We start from the raw sequence: 19893 nt of genomic DNA, 5'->3' as shown, positions 1-19893 counted from the left end.
CACAACACACACTTAGACGTGCCTCACTCCAACATTTGGGATCGACTGAATTACATAAATACATTTAAAAATGTATGTTATCGCAGCAAACATTCTAGTCATACCAGCCTTATTCACAGCTGTAGATTCAAGCCATCTGCTGTAGCAAGTCTAAACATTTTTGTACCAATTGATAAATATTTTTACACCAGACTACCCAAAACACATGCTACACAAAATACCACAGAATAAACACTGCCTGGCCAAAAAAAAAAAGGTCACCACCAAAAAAAAGGTCACACACTCTAATATTTTGTTGGATCGCCTTTAGCTTTGATTACAGCACGCCTTCGCTGTGGCATTGTTTCGATAAGCTTCTGCAATGTCACAAGATTTATTTCCATCCAGTGTTGCATTAATTTTAATATTGATGATGGGAGAGTCTGACCACAGCACAAAGCCTTCTCCAGCACATCCCAAAGATTCTCAATGGGGTTAAGGTCTGGACTCTGTGGTGGCCAATCCATGTGTGAAAATGATGTCTCATGCTCCCTGAACCACTCTTTCACAATTTGAGCCCGATGAATCCTGGCATTGTCATCTTGGAATATGCCTGTGCCATTAGGGAAGAAAAAATCCATTAATGGAATAACCTGGTCATTCAGTATATTCAGGTAGTCAGCTGACCTCATTCTTTGGGCACATAATGTTGCTGAACCTAGACCTGATCAACTGCAGCAACCCCAGATCATAGCACTGCCCCCACAGGCTTGTACAGTAGGCACTAGGCATGATGGGTGCATCACCTCACCTGCCTCTCTTCTTACCCTGATGCGCCCATTACTCTGGAACAGGGTCAATCTGGACTCATCAGACCATATGACCTTCTTCCATTCCTCCAGAGTCCAGTCTTTATGCTCCCTAGCAAACTGAAGCCTTTTTTGCATGCCAATGATTTGACTCTTCTTAAACAGACTAACATCTTTTCTACGACCACAGGATGTGTCTTTCGACATGGTTGTTTAAGAAATGAGAAGTTACTCATTGCATCAGCTGGGGTTAAATAACTTGTTGCCAGCTGAAAGATAATCGCCCATGCAGTGATTATCCAATAGGAGGCTCGTACCTATTTGTTTAGTTAAATCCAGGTGGTGACTTTTTTTTGGCTAGGCAGTGTATTAAGTTATTTAAAAGGATGTTTTTGGATACCCTTTGATATTGAGAGTTTTGAAACGATATCATCATCACAGTAGTTTCTAAATCATCGATAGAATCCAAAAATACCAGCACACACACATGTAGAAGTATCTTTGCTTGTTGTATAGTCATGTTAATCAGGCGTGGTTTTGCAAAATTCCCAAGGCACACCTCAACTTGCCTCAAGTCACACCAGTTTGCCTTGAACACCATTTAATAACCACTGCCATAGGCCATGCTTACTCAGCATCCACCCTTACCCCGCCCTAAAGGTGAGGACTATTTTCTCAACAGATTATTTTCCCATGTTCCCAGTAAAAAAGTACAGACATCCAGAGCAGACCGGGGTTGTGTCAGTACTCTTTTCTTCCTGATGGTACCCTGGCAGCCCACTCACCTCATCAACACCTCACTTCAGCCTCAATTTTTGGCCCAAACGTCTAAAAGTTCTGCACAGTAGTGTACTGAACTCTCACAGGACAGTGCAACCACCCTTTCATTTCTTATTTTGAACCAGTTGATGAAGATGTTCAAAAAAGGAAAGTTTCAAACATCAGTGTAGTCGTCTCAGTAAAGAAGAACAACATGACAGAGGAGAAAAACTCTGCTTGTTTGTTCTTTGTGTTTGAGAAGGTTTATTTACTCTCCTAGTGAGCAGCTCAGCATAAAACATCTCTAAACAGCTGTGAGACATCCTAAAGACATAAAGACCCATGTTAGAGGATGAGTTAAATGGTCTTCAGCGATTATTTTATTCTTGTCCCCCATTAAGGTGGAGTACACTCACTGTTATGTTCCAAAAAGCAGATGTTTATCACTTCCTGTGTGTACATTTTTCTCTGACCACTGATGTGAGCAGGCTGGAGGGACAGCGAGGGGCTCCTACTCATAAATACGGACCATGGTACATATATCCCCATGGAGACCTGACTGTAAAGTTGTCTTTTTAGTGAGTTACTATTTTAAATGTATCAATATTTTTAAGTTAGCATGTGATTTATGTAAGAAAATCATTACTTCTAAATAAACGATGAATATTTAGTCAGTTTGGGCTTAAATCTGTCAGATAGGGTTGGACAGTCGCCTGCTGACTGCCGCTCTGAATCCCTCAGGAAGAAGTGGGAAAACGTCTCTGGAGATCAACCTAAATTTTCCCCTCATATTTAGGGAACAAGATAGTGAGGAAGTGAGAGGGAGGATGTCTGACATAGCTGTGGTAGGGACTTATCCTCACCACAGCGAGTTTAACCCACTGAGCTACTGCTGTGTCCTGCTGCTATTTTGCTGTATAATGTTGTTCCAGAAAAAGGTCAAAAAGGCAGTATAGAGCAGTGATTCTCAACCTGGGTGTCGAGACCCCATTTGGGTCACGAGACACTTAAAGGGGGTCTCCAGATGCCTTAAAAAACTTTTTAAATTTCACATTTGCCACTTTGCACCAATTTTGCCAAATTTTTAACCTGTTTTCATCACTTTTTCACACCAATTTTGACACATTTTTGCCAATTAAAACCCATGATTTTTCCATTTTAAAGTCTTTCAACCAATTTTATCTGCCTGTTTTTGCCACTTTTAAACCAAATTTTGCCATTTGCTGCCTTTTGTTGCCTCTGTTGATGAATCATTGCCACTATTAACCACTGCTTACCACTTTCTTTGCCCATTTAACCCATTTTAACCACATTTCACTATTTATTATGCCCATTTTTGCAGTTTAATCCATTGCTGCATATTTTTCTGCCTCAGTTAACCAATTTTTGCCATTTTTAACCATTTTTGACCATTTTTGACCATTTTTAACCCCCCTTTAACAATTTGTATATTGTATGTATGTTTTTGCAACTTTAAACCATTTTTGCATTTTTGTGCTTTGGCTTTTTTGCCGCTTTTATTCCATTTTTGCCATTTCTAACTAATTTCTGCTAGTTTCAAAATCCCATGTAATCACCTTTCCCACTACTTTTTGCCATTTTAACCCACATTAATGTTTTTAAGCAAAGGGATTTACATTTTTATGAAGGCTACTTACTATTGCACAATAGAATTGAAAATTTTTTTATTTGATAGGAGTAATTATTATTCATGTTAAAAATATGGATATCACAGCTTAATTTCCCAATGGACTGGGATTTTGCTGACCTCCCTGGTCCCCTAGTTTAGTTTGGCCCCAGAAAGCTCTCCCATTCATCTCCCCTTGTGGGCGGCCTTGTCTGCACATGACTATTCTAACTTGTGCGTGGCTGTGTTCAGGTACAGTGGAGGCCCCCGGTCTCTGGCACCTTTATTTTGGGGGTCACGGGCTAAAAAGGTTAAAAACCACTGGTAGAGGGAATAAAGAAAGAGCTGGAGAAGGATGTTAAGGCCTTATTTTACAATCCCCACACAGCTGAGCTGACACATCACTGCGTGTGAATGCTGAAAGTCAGTTTCTAAGCTACAGCAGATTAGATTAAGCCAATTTGTCTCCTCCAGGGTTTCTTTTTAACACATACCTCGAGACAATAAAATGCATGTGAAAGAAACCTAGTTAATGCTGTTTACACGGTAGAAACTCGTGTTTAAATACTCATCTTGGAAGTATTTTTCAGAGATATTTGATCACTCACATAATGAGCTGGGTATGGTTTGAATCAGTCGATCCTAATGTGAAAACTAAGGATGTTCCTAATCCTCTGTTTTCGTATTTGGCTAAACGCTCTTTTAAATTTGTTGAATAGACTGTTCTAAAGAGGAGAAAATCCCAAGAAAACAGTCAAATTCCTCAAAGGGTCGTAGTGTTAGGGGGTATGACGTTAGCCTGACACTCTTTACAGAGTGGCTAACATTAGCAGCTAGCTCCGCCAACCTTTGTTCCTCTTTGCAGTTTTATATCATGCTTGATATGTGGACTCTTTTCACTTTGGTTGAGTAGTGTAATGGAAAATTGTGTCGTAAGCTTGTAACCTTTTATTTACCCAACCTAAACCTTTGCCTTATCTTAGGTGGCTTTCACACTAGGGGCCCGGTCCCAGATCCGAGTGCACTTGAGCCCAAAGTCCGGTTCGTTTTGGTAGTGTGAATGCAAACGAGCCGCACCCGGGCATCATCGTAAAAACTAAATTTCTTTCCACAGCGTGGCAGTTTGTTCACATTTTTCCTCAATAAAGGGCGAAAATCATCAGAATCCAGTCAATAAACAGTCTGTTGTGACTCACCTTACAGATGAACACAAGTTGGAGTCAGTGAGAGGAGGTGCAAAGGCAATAAAAGTCTCCTGTCACCTAAAAACCGCTGTATCTGTGCAGTGTGAGCCCATTTAATCCTCTGAGCTGTAGTAGATGTGCAGATACGAAGAGCAAAGGTGCTGGCATCTTAAAAGTGATTTTAATCATCCATGGCTGCAGGATGGACTTTATGCCGTGTCAAAACAAAAATAATCTTCACTCAGGTCATGACCCCAGTGGTTGCCATGGTAGCTTCTTCTTCTTTCTCCTCCTTTGCGGGGTTGTAAACCAGCTACATGCATACCACCATATGCTGTTTCAGACCGAGTGAGCAAGTGTGCCCGGGCACGGTTCAATGTTGCTAGTGTGAAAGCAAGCCGGGGGGGGGGGTAGGGGGAGGAATCGCGCTGCGGCGCCTAATGTGAAAGCGCCCTAAAGAGTAACGAAAACGTCTGACCAGGTGTTCCCTCTTGGGGAAGTTTCGGGGGCAATCAAGTGAGATATAACAAAAGGATTTTTGATCTGAGGGTTTATGGCCCTGGAGGGGTTAAAGGCTCGGTTATGCTTTCCGTGCAGACGACCACATGGACAAAAACTGATGCGGAATCATGATGCGGAAACATCTGGTGCATTTATACCTAGCGCCGGCTTCCTCTTTGCCGCAAACTGATATTCTCACAAAAGTATGGGGGCAGTGTCTTCAAGAATCATGTCTGTAGTGTGTTTAATGCCATTTTGATGTCTACCAGTCCACATCTGTAAAAAATTTTGGGGATGTGCACAGCCAGACGAAAATTGGCCACACGGGACCCCCACGAAGGGGCGTGTCTTAATATTTGACGTCACATTCGATGTGCGGACACTCGCGACCTCGCGGATGTGTCGAGCATAAGACAGGCTTAAGTGTGGAGATACGTGTTTGGCCAGGAGGGGTTCAGCTGGGGAACAGGTTTTTACGACATATTTTAAAACCTGTGTGTAACCTGAATTGTAGGCATGCAAATGGGTGTTGTAAACTGGAATACAAAAGAGCACCAAATGAACGGTTAGGGGCGCATTCTGCCACGGCCACTCTGTGGTCATGGTTGGTGTGTCCACCTGCAGGTGTCAAAATAAATCCAGAAAGTTTCTCCCTGCTAATTGTTGTTAGTGTCTTTATTTTCTTGTCTTTTTAGAAATTTTAGAAACAGTTTAAAGAGCATTGTAGACCCAGATTTTAAGCCTGCGTTTATAAAAAATGATAGGTAATTAGTTTAACTGACTCATAAATCCCACGCCGGCTAATTTGAAAAAGTAGTTTAAACGTTTAAGCGATTAACCACGTGCACCCCGAGTGAAAACACCCTAAGAGATGGACTGGGATGAATATCAGGTTTACTGTTTACACTCACCAGCCACTAGGATTGTTCGGACACCCATACCAGTATCAGAAATATGTTCGATACTGCTTAAATGCAGGTATTGGTATCAACGAGTACACAGGTTTATGTAACAATCGGTTTATGTTTATATTTTGCTTGGTTTAGCCATGCTAAATGTTAGTTCTATAACCCAGAAATCAATGCTTCACTGCCAGAAAACACTGTATGCATGAGCTACCATTTTTAGAGCAGCAAAGAAGAACCATAGGACCCACTGCAGCAGCAAAGAATGGAGGCTGTGTGACAGTTTTTCTCTGAATGTGATCATTAAAATGCCTTCCAGACTGGCGCTGTGGTACACGACAAGAAGTGACACAGTTTATCAAAAGTTAAATAACATTTGAACCATAAATCGGTGCCTTCTTATTGACACTATTGATGCCTTTGAATCCCTTACAGCAGCATTTTCAGAGAGCCTGGACTTTTGGGGACTTTAATTATTAAACCCACACCAGTAAACCCAATATTGAATGTCTTTTTATCCATTTTAATCCAGTTACAATCATTAATCACCACTAGCTTGAATGCTAGCGGTCATATTGTTTACCCTTTGTAAGGGTTTGTCAGCCAATAGCAGGCTGTTCCATAATCACATGATTCTGCCTGAATAGAGCATAATAGAGATAGAGGTAGCCTGTGCTGTAGCCCCCTGTATTATTATTTTAATATTTAGCAGTAAAACTCAATAATCAGCAGAAAACAACTTTAGTCTCACAGAGATGCTGTACATTATGATTTTATTAGTTGAGCCATGTTCTGAGTCAAATATAGGTCTAAAAAAATTTTGCTAGTCTGAACAGTCAGTCCAGAACTCACTGTCTGATTCACCTTCTCTCCAGAGTTTGCCCCACAGCAGAGAAACAGCAGAGGAAAGAAAAGTAGAACTTTAAGTTCCTGCTGAGGAACAGAGTTTTATTTGTTCAGTAGGGAGTGGTTTGAGTGAAACTGTAGACTCTGAGAGTTGTGTGATTATCCAGGTTAACAGGGAAAATACTTTTTCAGTGCAGTGTGCATCACATTAATTCTGTGTTCTGTCATAATTCTGGGTCTTCAGTATAAATCAGATATTATAAAAAAAATCCAAAGCCATTATGAGTAAAGCCAAAATATCTGAGAGTTTCTCAGCTCGTAAGCAGTGGGAGGTGTGAGTTTTCTTCTGCTCTGTAGCCAAGCTGCTACAAACCACTCTGATTTTTACTCTTACTTTGTTCAGGTACGACATTGAGAGGGACAACTTCATCGACCTGATGGAGCTGAAGCTGATGATGGAGAAGCTCGAAGCTCCGCAGACTCACATGGCCTTAAAGAACATGATCAAGGAGGTGGACGAGGACCTGGACAACAAGCTCAACTTCAGAGAGGTGAAATGAAAACAGTCTAGAATCATCCCAGGATGTCTGTATCTCTTCAGTATGCATAAACGTCCCTGTTTTCTTCCTGCCTTCCTCAGTTCCTGCTGATCTTTAGGAAAGCAGCAGCGGGAGAGCTGGCAGAGGACAGCGGCCTCAGTGTCCTTGCTCGACTCTCTGAAATCGATGTCTCTGAAGAGGGGGTCAAAGGAGCCAAGTCCTTCTTTGAAGCCAAAGTAAGACACTCCAGACTTCTGAAGTACCACAGATAACATTTCACAACAGTACAAACACTAACATGAGGTGTTTGATCAAAACTAGTCTTTGGTGAAGCATCATTCTGTCAGCATTCATCGTCTCTTCACACGCTGTTATGAAAAATACTGACAACCTCAGGTTCCCACTGAAAAGCCCACAACATCTCTGTGGGCTGCAAAGTGAAAGCCGCATATCAGCAGCAGCTTCAGCCTTCCATTAGCAATCACACAGGATGCATTCAGGCACAGCTCTGAGTGTAGGTTAACCACATTTTGGTGCTCCGAGCATTTTAGACGATCAATACAGAGATAATGCTAAAAGTAGTTTGTGGTTGGGATTATATGCATGCTTTAGGACTTCAAAATAAGAACCAAAGTGTTTTCTGTGCTGCAGAGTTGTCTAAATTTGCAGTATTTCAGTATTTTATAATAAGAGGCATTATTTTTAATGATCAATTGTACCCAGTAGGGAGAGTAGCTGGTGTAATAGAATAAACAAAGCCCAGGAGTGTTAGAGCTTTCAAAAAAAGCACAGATCTTCTGTAAATAGTGAATTCAGCTGGAAATGATGCATGGCAAGATTTTGCATGTTGTACATTTATTTTGTCAGAGTTGGTGTTGGCAGTTACATTTAAATTTAGGATATATCTGTTGTTGCTTTTGCCAAAATAAATTGATGCAAATTAAAAAAAAAACACAAAAAAAAGTAGACAGTTTGGATCAGAAGGACCTCTATTTTTGATGGCAAAGGATCAAAACAGAAATTTGTGTCGGAAGTTTGCACTTGTTACGGCCCGGATGAGCCCCCATGTACGTTACAGCCTCTTAAATAAATTAGCAACAAAATAACACAAAAGAGACCAGTAACATATAAAAATGCACACAAACAATGAATTAAAGATTCAAAAGAAAATCCTAGCTTTCCATCCATCCATCTTCTTCGCTCATCCAAGGTCAGGTGGCGGGGTCAGCAGCCTAAGCCCCGGCCACTTCATCCAGCTCTTCGACGGGGGATCCCAAGGTGTTCCCAGGCCAGCTGAGAGACATAGTCTCTCCAGCATGAGCCCCACTCCCAGGCCTGGCACCAGGAGAGGGCCCGCGTCCGGGCGAGGGAGATTGGAGTCCATCGCTTTGTTCTGCCATATAAGGTTTAGAGCCACACTTTGTCTGGTCCCTCACCTAGGACCCATTTGCCTTGGTAGACCCTACCAGGGGCATAAAGCCCCCAACACAAAAGCTCCTAGGATCATCAGGGCACACAAACCCCTCCACTGCGATAAGGTGGCAGCTCAGGGAGGGGTGGTGGACATGGCTAGCCCATAATGAGTCTTTGGAACAGCCACCACCCAAATAAGACCATCTAACCAAAAATGATTTAACTATTTACTTAAAAAATGTACTAAAACAACAAAACTCAGTAATCTAAACATGCATGGGGGAGACTACCGGAAGGAAAAGAAATAATAAATCAACCGAAAATTAAACAAACCTCCTCGCACGTTATCCAGAGTGTGTGCCAGGCTGCATGCTCCTCTCCCTTGCCACTCTAAATACTCCCCTTCCCCGCTCCTGAATGCAGATTACACTCAGGTGAAGGGCTGGGCAATTAATTGCAAATTAGATTAAATTGCAGTATGACCGGCTGCTTTTTTTTTTTTTTTTTTTTTTTTGCAGCAGAGATTTGATGCACATTTAAAATGTACTTCTCACTAATCCCTGTTTGCATTAATGCCAATGCACCACACTGCTGCTGCTGGCAAAGTCTCACCTCCTCCAACCCAGGCTCCTCCTTTATAGCTTAAAGCCTGTTGCATCCTCATGTTCAGATTCATGCTACTGTGGATTTATTGCTTCTGAAGTAATACTTCTGAAGAATTGCTTCTGTCAGGAATGTATCTTTTTATACGGGAGTTTCTAGCTATGCACTCCCTGGAAAGTCCAAGCATGCTTGACAGGGAGGATCTATTGAGCAGAGCCTTCTCTGCCAAGGTAAACTGCATTTCCATTTAGCAATAAAATGGTTAAATGTATGATGAGTGTTTTCCTGACTAAATGTAGGTAAAAATATAGAATGATTTATTGCTTGAATTTGTTGAGAAATGCTTAAGTATGGGAACCCAACAATAATTGTATATCAATTTGCAATAATGGGGAAAATAATGCTATTAGATTATTTTTGCAAATCGTTCAACCCTACTCAGGTGCGTGGAAGCCGACAGGTAGAGGGAGGAGGGAAGCCAGAGGGTGCAAGTTTTAAAATCCTGCTTTAGTGACAACCTTAACACACCAGCTTGAACAATTTTATTTAAAGAAATGTTCAAATTGGCATAAATAAATAAAAAAATAAATAGCGCTTTCAATGGAAAACTAGGCAATAGAGTAAAAGACAGGTGCATGGACAAATGCGCACATTTCACTGCTGATTCATGATTTAATGACTTTCATGCCTGTGTGCAATCACACTTGTTTAGCTAGTTAATGTCAGTGCAAGGAAGTAATTTACAAACTGAACCTGCCACTTTAATAAGAACCATCCATCACTTCACTGGTGTTCAGGCTGCATTCCAGTAGTAGCAGAAAAATATTTAGCTTGTAGCCATCATGCTTTAAGCAAAGAGAGTTGTGACAGATTTATGAGCAGGAGGTTCAAAGATAAAGATTCCATTAGGAATGAATGAGCTTGTATGTATTTTGTGTTTACTACTTGCTTAGTTTGTCATTTGTAGAGGTACTGCAGTAAAAGGAGTAAATATGTGATGGAAATCCTGGGTAAAGCTTTGCTATTAAGATTAGCTATTTCAGCTCCTGTGAACTTTGATGTTCTTGCTTTAGCTACAGAAACCACTAAAGGAGTTTCATTCAGGAGAGACTTAATAAGAAGTTAATGATTTATTTTTAATGTTTGGAAATGTTTGAAAATTTGCAATCGTGATGTCTTTATGAACTTGAAGGGGTAGTGATGCTGACAGCAGGATAAGAGTCTAGACACTAGTGATGGGAGGGGGGGATAAGATGAGGAGAGACTTCTTCCAGGCACTGATGGGATGGCTAGGAAGAAATGCAAGATGCAATGGAGAAGCTGGACGTGGAAACTGATGAGATAGCTTGGAAGTAGCAATGAAGGGATGCACAAGGGCTTGGACCTGAACATCAGTGAGATGTAAAGGAGGTAGCTGGGGTGGAGGAGGGTTGTAGTGGTTGCACTGATGATGTGAGGATGGATGTTGGATGTTCCTATGTTGGGCTTTCTTGATGAAGGAGCTGATGCTGAGCTCCCACCTGAGGTCCTGGATGATGTCCACTCCTGCAGCATGCACCTTAAATGACCAAATTCTATTGTTTTCTATTACATTACCCTGACAATCTATAAGAGATGCATCCCAACACGCCATTTTTACTCTGATGCCACATTTCTATTCTCCTTTTGTAACTCCTTTTTGATTTTCTGTCACTTTGCTTGTTGAATGGAGCCTGTTAGATTACGTGAAAACATGTAGATAGTGGAGTATTGATGACAGTCACATCTCTGGTTGAAATGTTGTGCTCTGAATTATTTAGCTCAAAAATAAAACTTTATTCGTCTTAAAAGCTTGTCAGTTCAAAGCCTCACACTGCTGTATCTCTGCCTTCAAAATTAAAGCACCAGATGTTTTGCTGTTTTTAAGGTGAAAATTAGGTTTTCCTGTATTTAACAGGAGCAGTGTGGACAATGAGCATCTGATGCCGTATGATCAATCGGTCACGGTGTTCGCCTCTGAGGTGGACTCGCTCCATCACCTAACAGCTGTTTTTTCCTGTCCGACAGGTTCATGCCATCAATGAGTCCAACCGGTTTGAGGCGGAGATCCGTCAGGAGCAGGAGGCCAAGAAGAAGCAGCTGGAGGAGCAGAAACAAAGACGTGCCGCTTTCAAAGAACTGCAGTCGGCCTTCAAGTGACCCCGCCCCCTCCGCGCCTCCTCCTCTCTGCTCTCAGGACCGGCCTCTCTCTGTGCTGCACTAGCGCTGTCAGTGTGTCAATGTGTGTTTGGATGCTTTGTGTGTGTGTGAGAGCGGGGTTGTTTCTGAGTCAAACACAGGCGGGTTATTGGTCGACGATACAGGGGACTGATGCAGCATCATAAATCAGCACTGTCTGTGCTTATTCAGATTAAAGGGATCATCACTCATGTATTCATTTAGTATTTAGCTCAGATCCGGTCCATGCAAGCTCACTGCAACTCAACAGTATTCCAAGTTTGACATGCTGTAATGAGCATAGACTGTATGTAAGAAGTTCTTCTTTGATGCTCTTATTCTGGTGGAGTATTGCGTTTTCAAGGGACCATAATTTAGAAAATAAGCATCATGTTGTGTTTGAGAAGATGAAAAATAAGAGATTTTGACATGAGAATTGTTAAGAAATGTTTACCAAGGCACTGCCAAGTACTGCCTTTTTTCTCATAGACTTCTCCCAGTGCAGCTTCTCTTTTCAACCAGTAGAGTCGCCCCCTGCTGGCTGTTTTAGACCTGAAGGCTGCACCCACTTCTTACATACAGTCTATAATAGTGAGCTGATAAATGGATCATTATTATCATCCTCTGCTGTGTCTCAAACACCAAAGAAGGTATTATTTTTCTAACCTTTAGCCCTGCAGGTGCTGACACAGAGTATCACAGCTAAAGTCATTAAATGATTGTCATTGTGACTTTTAAGTGTACTAGGATCCTGCTTTATTATATAAATAATTGCTGTGCAATGGTTGGGTATCTAATAAATCATCAAAATCAAAGAATCAGCTCCTCTAATTGGCCTCCTCAACCTGTACCTGACTGACTCTTGATTTTACTAAAAAAGATGCTTGATGTGGAATAGCCTGGGCACCAAGTGCCTGCAGGCTTTGGATGTTAAAAGTGAAAATTTTAGGAAAAATGACCCCCGGGCCTTTCTCAAACTGCTCCCTTTGCACTCGACTTGAGGATGGTGATCGCCATCTGACATCACAGCTGAGCACAGCAGCATGTTTGGGACATTTTACCCTCAACCATGTTTTTGTCACTCTGTCTGCGGAAAATTTACTCGTCAACAACATCACCCATATCTTTGGTAACACTCGGCTTAATCATGATGCAATCAAGAGCTATAATTCATGTGCTGATTTTTTTATAATTGCCTAAATCTGGTGATTTATCATCCCTTTCAGCAAACTTTTGTCAAGCCATTGCAACGTCTTCCTGCAGCCATGTTGATGAAAATAAGTCCACCACTGCTCCTCAATGTCTCATTTACCTTTAAAAACTCCCAGACAGCTCATTGGACAGGTCAGAAGTCATCTGAGCCCTGTGTTATCAATTATTTACCTATTTACTGTTCACTTATTTCCCTTTAGTACACAGCCAGTTCCTTTTTCCACAGCTGAGTTCACATCAGAATTTTCAATCTTCCCCAGAGTTCCTCATTTTCTTTCAAAATAAAAGCAGGCTGGTGTCCAAACAGGAAGTCAGATACCCTTCGATCAGGGTTGTCCAAACTATGGCCCACATTAAAACATGAAGCCTGTGCTCAACTGTACTGCACTTGGCGGTGCTACCATGTTAAATCTGTAAACAAACATTTTGACAGGAAGATATCCTGATTAATAACGTCCTGATGGATATTCACAGCAAATACGTGCACCGAAAACTTTTCCGGGGCAAAGCCAGTGGTCGCCAGGGCTAAACAGGGCTGAAATCTGATTGGCTCCCCAAAATCCTAAAAATGACTGTCTATTTGCCCTGTCAGACATTAACTAGCCATTTAGGCAGACTTAATCGCAAGCATGTATTAACTCACATTGGATTAGTCTTAGTAACTTTAAAATCCTCATGATGAGAGATATGAAAGTGGCCCCACCATCCTAATATATTTCTGTATGTGGCCCTCTGTGGGGAAAGTTTGGACACCCCTGCCTTAGTTGAAGACATTACAAAAATCCAAAATGAAAGAAAAACTTTCTTAACCTAAAATTGTGGAAAATCAAAGCGTGACATAAAAGAATGGGACTGTTTTACCTGCTGTTTTCATTTTTATCAGTAAAAAAATGCTCTGTTTTAAAAACCCCTGTAAACATAACACTCTTCAGTGTCAAACAAAAAATAGTAAAAATTTCAAGATTTGAAAAGTCAACTGTAATTGTAAAGAAAACTCTGTTGTTGCATCTGTTTGATACGCTATTTTTGGGGGTTTTCCATAGAGCATGTCCATGTGGACCTCATTTGGGGTATATGCATATGGGGCCCAAGTCCCACGGGATCTATGGCGGCTCGTCCTGTGATAGCAAATGTGGACATCCACCCATAAAGGCCCCATGTAAAGCAGAAGTCCACATGGGCATCTGCATTGGAAACCAAGAGCAAATTCCACCAGGGCCCATATTTGCAGGCCACATGGACATTTGGCCATTTATAATCATAGACTGCAGAAGATATCGGACAAAGCCTGAAGTACAGTAGCCATTAGGCTTTGAGTGAGCCTTTGAGTCCAATCCACAGGCAGCCTTCATATTTAAAACTACTAAAATTTGGATCAACTTAGAAAAAGACAAAGAGGCAGAGCTGACAAACAGCTTAAAGTTAAATCAGCCACACCCCAATGGTGCAGAACTCCTGTCCTACATCGTGTACCCATAAAGACATGAACTCACTCAATAAAAGGTGTTAAACCTCCGCCTCTGTGCAGACTAACCGCTGGTGGTTTTAGCAGCGCACTTTCACTTTGTACCCCAGTGTTTTGGATGCAACTCTGGGTAGCAGACCCTCCATGTGAGCATGCAAACTGGGCGGAAGCGCTCAGGGAGAGGGTGTTAGGATTGGTTTGAGGAAGGCCCCATGATTTCTGACTTAAAAGTCATAATTTGGAGGAAAAAAATATCCATGCTTTAAGACAAATCATCATCTTTGGGTCACTTTGTGTCAGAAAAAAAGGCTAACTTTTAATGTTAAAATTGCAAATATGCAAAAAAAAAAAAAAGCATTGACAATTAACCCATTTCCTTATGTTTGCCATGTTTCAGCTTTTTCGTAACTTCTATGTCAGCTTGCTAAGCTAAAACAATCTTTGATTTACAGACAATTATTTAAACTCATCAGAGCATCAGTTCATCTCCCCTCTCACTCATCATTTCCTCACAGGGATGCAGGGTTTGTGTGTAGATTAGCGTTGGTCTCTGACTTCCAGACTCGCGTTAAATCCTCACTCACTGTTCCAAACATGTGACATCAGTCACACACTTTGTGTTAAATGTTGAACAATGAACAAAAAAAGCTGAGCTCTTAATTTTGTACTGTCAGCTCTGTATTTTTGTACACTGGGGCTGAGCGGGTGGGCATTAGCTAGATTTTGATATTTGTGGTGTGGGATGGTTGTGAACCATGTTTGCATGAGCCATGTTCGGTACTTTATTAATATATATTTGTTTTTTGTAACTTTCTTTTCTAGTTTTTGCTACTGTATCTATCCAGTCAGCTGTGTGACTTATCCTACTTTTACTTCAGATGGAAACTTTCAAAATAAGACATCTGGAAGTGAAAGTTTTTAAACTTCCTGATTCATATCTGATGTCTCCTTTACCAAAGAAGGACAGTGATTTTTAAGGGTAAATGTGTTCTCTCTGGTTGAAATGAGCAAAATCAATGCAGACTGTTATCTTTAAATCATTCTGATTGATTGATTTGTTATCGTCTCATGCATACACATTATAACCAGCCTAAAACAGGCTCAGCCTGACAACACACAAGATGATTTTTAAGCATAATTTTGAGCCTGATTTGGCCTTTAAAAATCAGGAGATGTGGCCTGATTCAAGGCATGCCATGACTTATTATTAGTCCAGTAATCCTGAAGTGTTTGGCATCAATAGGATTATTTTACAGCAAGAAGAAAAAACAATGCCAGATCACTTGCAAATAAAAAACTGAAAATCCAAGGCACTCTGGTGTAATTAAAAGCCCTTTATTCTTTATTTAACAGGGATATCTACACGTTTCGACTCCCAACGAGTCGGGTTAAAGTAAAATAAGTGCAGTAAAATAAATGCTGTGACACCACACTTAAGAGTTATTCATCAGCAGCGAGCTTCGGCTCAGGACGTCCCCTCAGTCTTTAGAGGGGTGGGACTTCGGCCCCCAGGTCGGTCTTAGAATGATCTCGTGTGTAGCCAGCCTTAAACACACCATTATCAACACAAAGAGACCGAAATAACCTCTTGATGTTTCTTCCAGCCTTTATCAATGAATTAAAACAGAAAGTATCCCTGACTCTGATGATTCTGGAGGTTAAACGCAGCTTCCCATGTGCCATAGAAGCGTTTTTGGTGTTTAAAGCTCACAGTGACTAACGTCGTGACTAATCTGTATCTTGACCTTTTGAGAGCGTGGACAGAATGTGTCAGCTTGAAAAGGAAGAGGAAGTGTTATTTCCTGCTGATGTGAAGACATAGTTCCTTCTCTTAAGTGTAATGATGTTTTCACATCTTATCAGAACAAGAAGAGTGTTATTTCCTGCTAAGATGCCAATCAGCTCATTTCCTGCGTTCTTTATTTTTGCCTAATCGAGCTTAAAGGAGCTTTAACAATGGAGTGTCAGAGCCACAATGAAGAAAAAACAGATATTTTGATAATGAAGTCATGATTTCATTAGATGAAAAGTTGTATTTTGCTCAACTTCCCTGCTTAAGATAGAATCAGTTCCTCGCCCAATGTCTAACCAGGATACTAAAGTCGTTTCCATTCAGGTGAATGGCTGCTTTCATGACACAGTCCCTTAAAATTAACATCAAGGCTTTACACCAATTAAACATACAAATTTCTTCCCACAAAATGGAAACTTTATTCTCAAAATCTCTCGTTAGATTTTCTTTAAGGTGGCCCATATATTGAGTTTCATCATCTATAATCAGGTAAATCTCTATTTTGACATAAATGTTTGCATAGTTTGCACATTTTCAATCAAACACTAGAGCTACCACCTGATGGGTAAATGCTTCTCCCAGGTATACGATTAGCTGTCTGTACGAGTGCACTGGTGGATTTTGGCCTCGACCTCATACCTCCAAAACTGATCTAGTTTATTCTTGGACATTTGTGCAAAGTTTGAAGAAAATCCCTCATGGCATTGTATAGATATCACACTCAGAACAGCAGCCCAGTCAGAGAGAGAAATCCCAACCAACCTGCCTCAGACCTCTGGCTTTCTCAGCTGCAGAGGCGTTAAAAACAACTGAACCAGGGTAAAATGTCAGCTTTTAGTTCAGCATTATCCTCCTGTCTGAAGCATCAGCTGATAACCCTGAAGGTGGTTTTGTGTTTTGTGACTATGCATTTTCATTTGGTGAAATTCTAACTTTGTAGTATCTTTTTCAGACAATCTTCCATCATTTATTATAAAAATACTCTTATAAAACCAACCATTCCAAACATGTCTGCAAAAAATTTTAGACTTAAAAACAGTTCAAGTTTTTCTCAAGCTGATGTAACTACACTAAATGTGCATTTATAAAACAGACCAAACAGCACCACCTTCCTCCTCAGTCTGTCCAGGTCTGCTCTTAAATCCTGAAGTCTTCCTCACGTTCCTTCACTGTTGGTTCCGTGTTTTCAGCGTTGGTGTATTTTTCCTCCTGTTTCCTGATTTAGCTGCACAGATAGAGGACTCTTCAGTCGTTTTCTCTCCATGTGGTCTTGTGTTCTTGTACTGTGTTGCATTAATCATAATGTTGTTGTATATTTTTCCAAAATGCAGTTGTACAAATAATTCCAGTCGAGTGATTTCAAGCAAATAAAGCAGTAATTTTTACACCATTACTTGTCATCTGTCCCTCCATAAACCAAAGGCAAATATTCTTTTAGTGACCCTTTTAGTCCCAAACACTGTGATTGGGTCGCCAGATTCCATTAAAAAACTAAAAACATTTTTAAATGATTTCAAATTGTATATATTACTCATTTTTATGAAAATAAATGTATGATGATCGTTGCCGTTTTGCCCACTTTGTCACTTTACACCAAATTTGCCACATTTTAACCTGTTTTCATTGATTTTTCCCACCATTTTTGAGCACTTTAAACATATTTGCCACATTTTTGTCAGTTTTAAACCCTTTTCACCACGTTTTCTGCTGTTCCCCCACTTCTAAACCAATTCTTGCCACTTTATTTTATTTAACCAGATTAAAAAAAACATTGAGATTGAGATCTCTTTTACAAGGGCGACCTATTGTTGCCTCTGTTGACCCATTATTGCCACTATTAAACCCTCTTTACTGATTTTTAGGCCCACTTTTGCCCATTTTAACCACATCCAACTAGTTGTAATGCCCATTTTTGTCAGTTTAATCTATTTCTGACGATTTTCTGCCTGTTTTGCTTCGGTTGACCTATTTTTGTCAGTCACAACAATTTTTTCCAACTTTTAAAAACCATTTTACTTAATTGTCCACCCATTTTGACACTGAAATCCCATATGTCACTTTTTCATCCTCTTTTTAACCATTGTTTATACCTGTTCTTGCCATTTCTTACCCATTTTTGTCCTTTTTTTTCTCATTTTTTGCCACTTTTTTCTCATTTTTTGAAACTACTAACCACTTCTGCTGTTAAAATCCCATTTACAGCCTTGTCCTCCAATTTTTGCAAATTGTAACTAATTTTAATCCTGTTTTTAAGAAAAGTTATTTTTAAGAAGGCTTTCCAGTATGGCACAAAAGAAAAAAAAAATATATATATATATATATATATATATATATATATTTATATTTATATATATATATTAAAGACATTGAAGTATGACATCATCAAAGGTACAGGACAGAATCAGAATGTTGGTGAAGCTGGGGTGTTGGGCCTTTATCACTGCAGTCGCTTCCAGCTGCAGACCCTGAACGTCCACTGTTTCTGACCTCGTCACTAACTTTGCTCTTACTGTATGCAAGAAGCATCCTTCTCTCTCTCCTCCTATTATTTCACCTGCAGCCCCCCAACCCCCACTCCCGCTAGCAGAAATGTGAGACCACATCAGTACCTGGTGTCAAAGTTCAATCAGATTGAATTGTCAAATCCTGACCTGAGAGGTCGACTGGAGTGGAGCAGAATTTCATCTGGAAACTCTGGTGAGATGAGATACGACCGCTCAAAATTAGCATTTCAGCAAAATGTGATCCTCATGAACTTAGTTAGATAAAAAGACACAAAGAGGGGATTTCCTGTTTTTATTTCTTTTTTGAATCAGATGAAATTATGTGTTCATAAAGCTAGAGTTTTACCAGAAATGTCCTGATTCAGCTTAGACTACAGGAAGTCCTCACCTCCACACAGGAAGTAGTACGGCACATAAGAAAAAAAAATTCTCTTTTTATTCACAACCATACCAGACCTGAACATGGTGTGGATTTTATTCTTTACAGAGAGGGACATGACTTTCAGCTTCTTTTTTTTGTTTTGTTTTGTTTTGTTTTGTTTTGTTTTGTTGTTGTTTGTTTTTGTTGTTTTTTATTTACTCTATCTATCCAGAGCTCAGACAGACCGTTTATGCCACCTAAAAAATAAGAAAAAGAAAAGAATCCTAAGTCATAATTGTGAGATAAAAAGACAAAATGATGAGATAAAAATTTGCAACTATGGGATAAATCATAATTTTGACTTTTTTGTCTCATAATTTTTATTCTTTTTTTAATAATTATGAATTTTTAATTTAAAATTAATACCGGATAATTTTGAATTTTTATTACATTATTATAACTTATTTTATAATTACGATTTTTACTTCTTAATTCTAGCTTCTAATTTCATAATTTTGAATTTCAATTTCATAATTTTAAGTTTAAATTTCATAAATATGACTTTTTATTCCATAATTATGACTTTTACCTTTTAATTTTTATGTTTTGTTTCATAATTCTGTATTTTTATTTTGTAGTTATGACTTTTACCTCTTGATTTTAACTTTTAGTTTCATAATTATGACTTTTTATCTTATAATTCTGACTTTTACCTCATAATTTTTACTTTTTATCTCAATTCTGACAGGATTCTTTTTTTCAGAATTGTCTAACTTCCACATTTTTCTTTTCTAAGTGGCAGAGATGGGTCTTTATACAAACCAGCGTTGGAAGTGTAGACGGCCTTTTCCTCCTGACACGGCCCTTAAAAGCTTTAAAGTGGAGATAAGACGGAATAATTACACATGGGTGTAATCTACAACCTCACCACTAGAGGGTACTAAACCTCAGAACGGGTCAAAGACAGCAGCAGTGATCAACAAACAACACTTATTTAAGGCATACTGGTATATTTCTGTGAAACTGTCATGGGGGGTAAAATAGTTAAAATATCCACACTTTTGCTGAGAACCAAAACTTCAGAACTATCAACAGTATGTGGTCTGGACTCATCTCAGTCTAAAGTGTCTTTCTAAACTCTATAGTGTTCATGAAACTGCAGTCTAATAATCTAGTACTAAAGATAACCCTTATAATA

General features: G+C 39.8%; 1 protein-coding gene across 1 annotated transcript in view; it reads left to right on the top strand.

Moving 5' to 3' along the window:
- The window catches only part of efhd2 (EF-hand domain family, member D2), a 32403-nt gene extending 15183 nt beyond the window's left edge, over positions 1–17220 (top strand). Inside the window, exons 2-4 of the mRNA XM_041798838.1 lie at positions 7014–7161; positions 7251–7385; positions 11212–17220. Coding sequence (XP_041654772.1) covers positions 7014–7161; positions 7251–7385; positions 11212–11343 — 415 coding nt within the window. The 3' untranslated portion in view covers positions 11344–17220. The remainder of the gene's footprint in view (positions 1–7013; positions 7162–7250; positions 7386–11211) is intronic.
- The last annotated feature ends 2673 nt before the right edge of the window (positions 17221–19893 follow it).

Source organism: Cheilinus undulatus, linkage group 11 (assembly GCF_018320785.1).
Source record: "Cheilinus undulatus linkage group 11, ASM1832078v1, whole genome shotgun sequence".
NCBI classification, from domain to species: Eukaryota; Metazoa; Chordata; class Actinopteri; order Labriformes; family Labridae; genus Cheilinus; species Cheilinus undulatus.
Note: the sequence above shows the minus strand (reverse complement) of the source record. Positions and strands in the feature narration are given on the sequence as shown.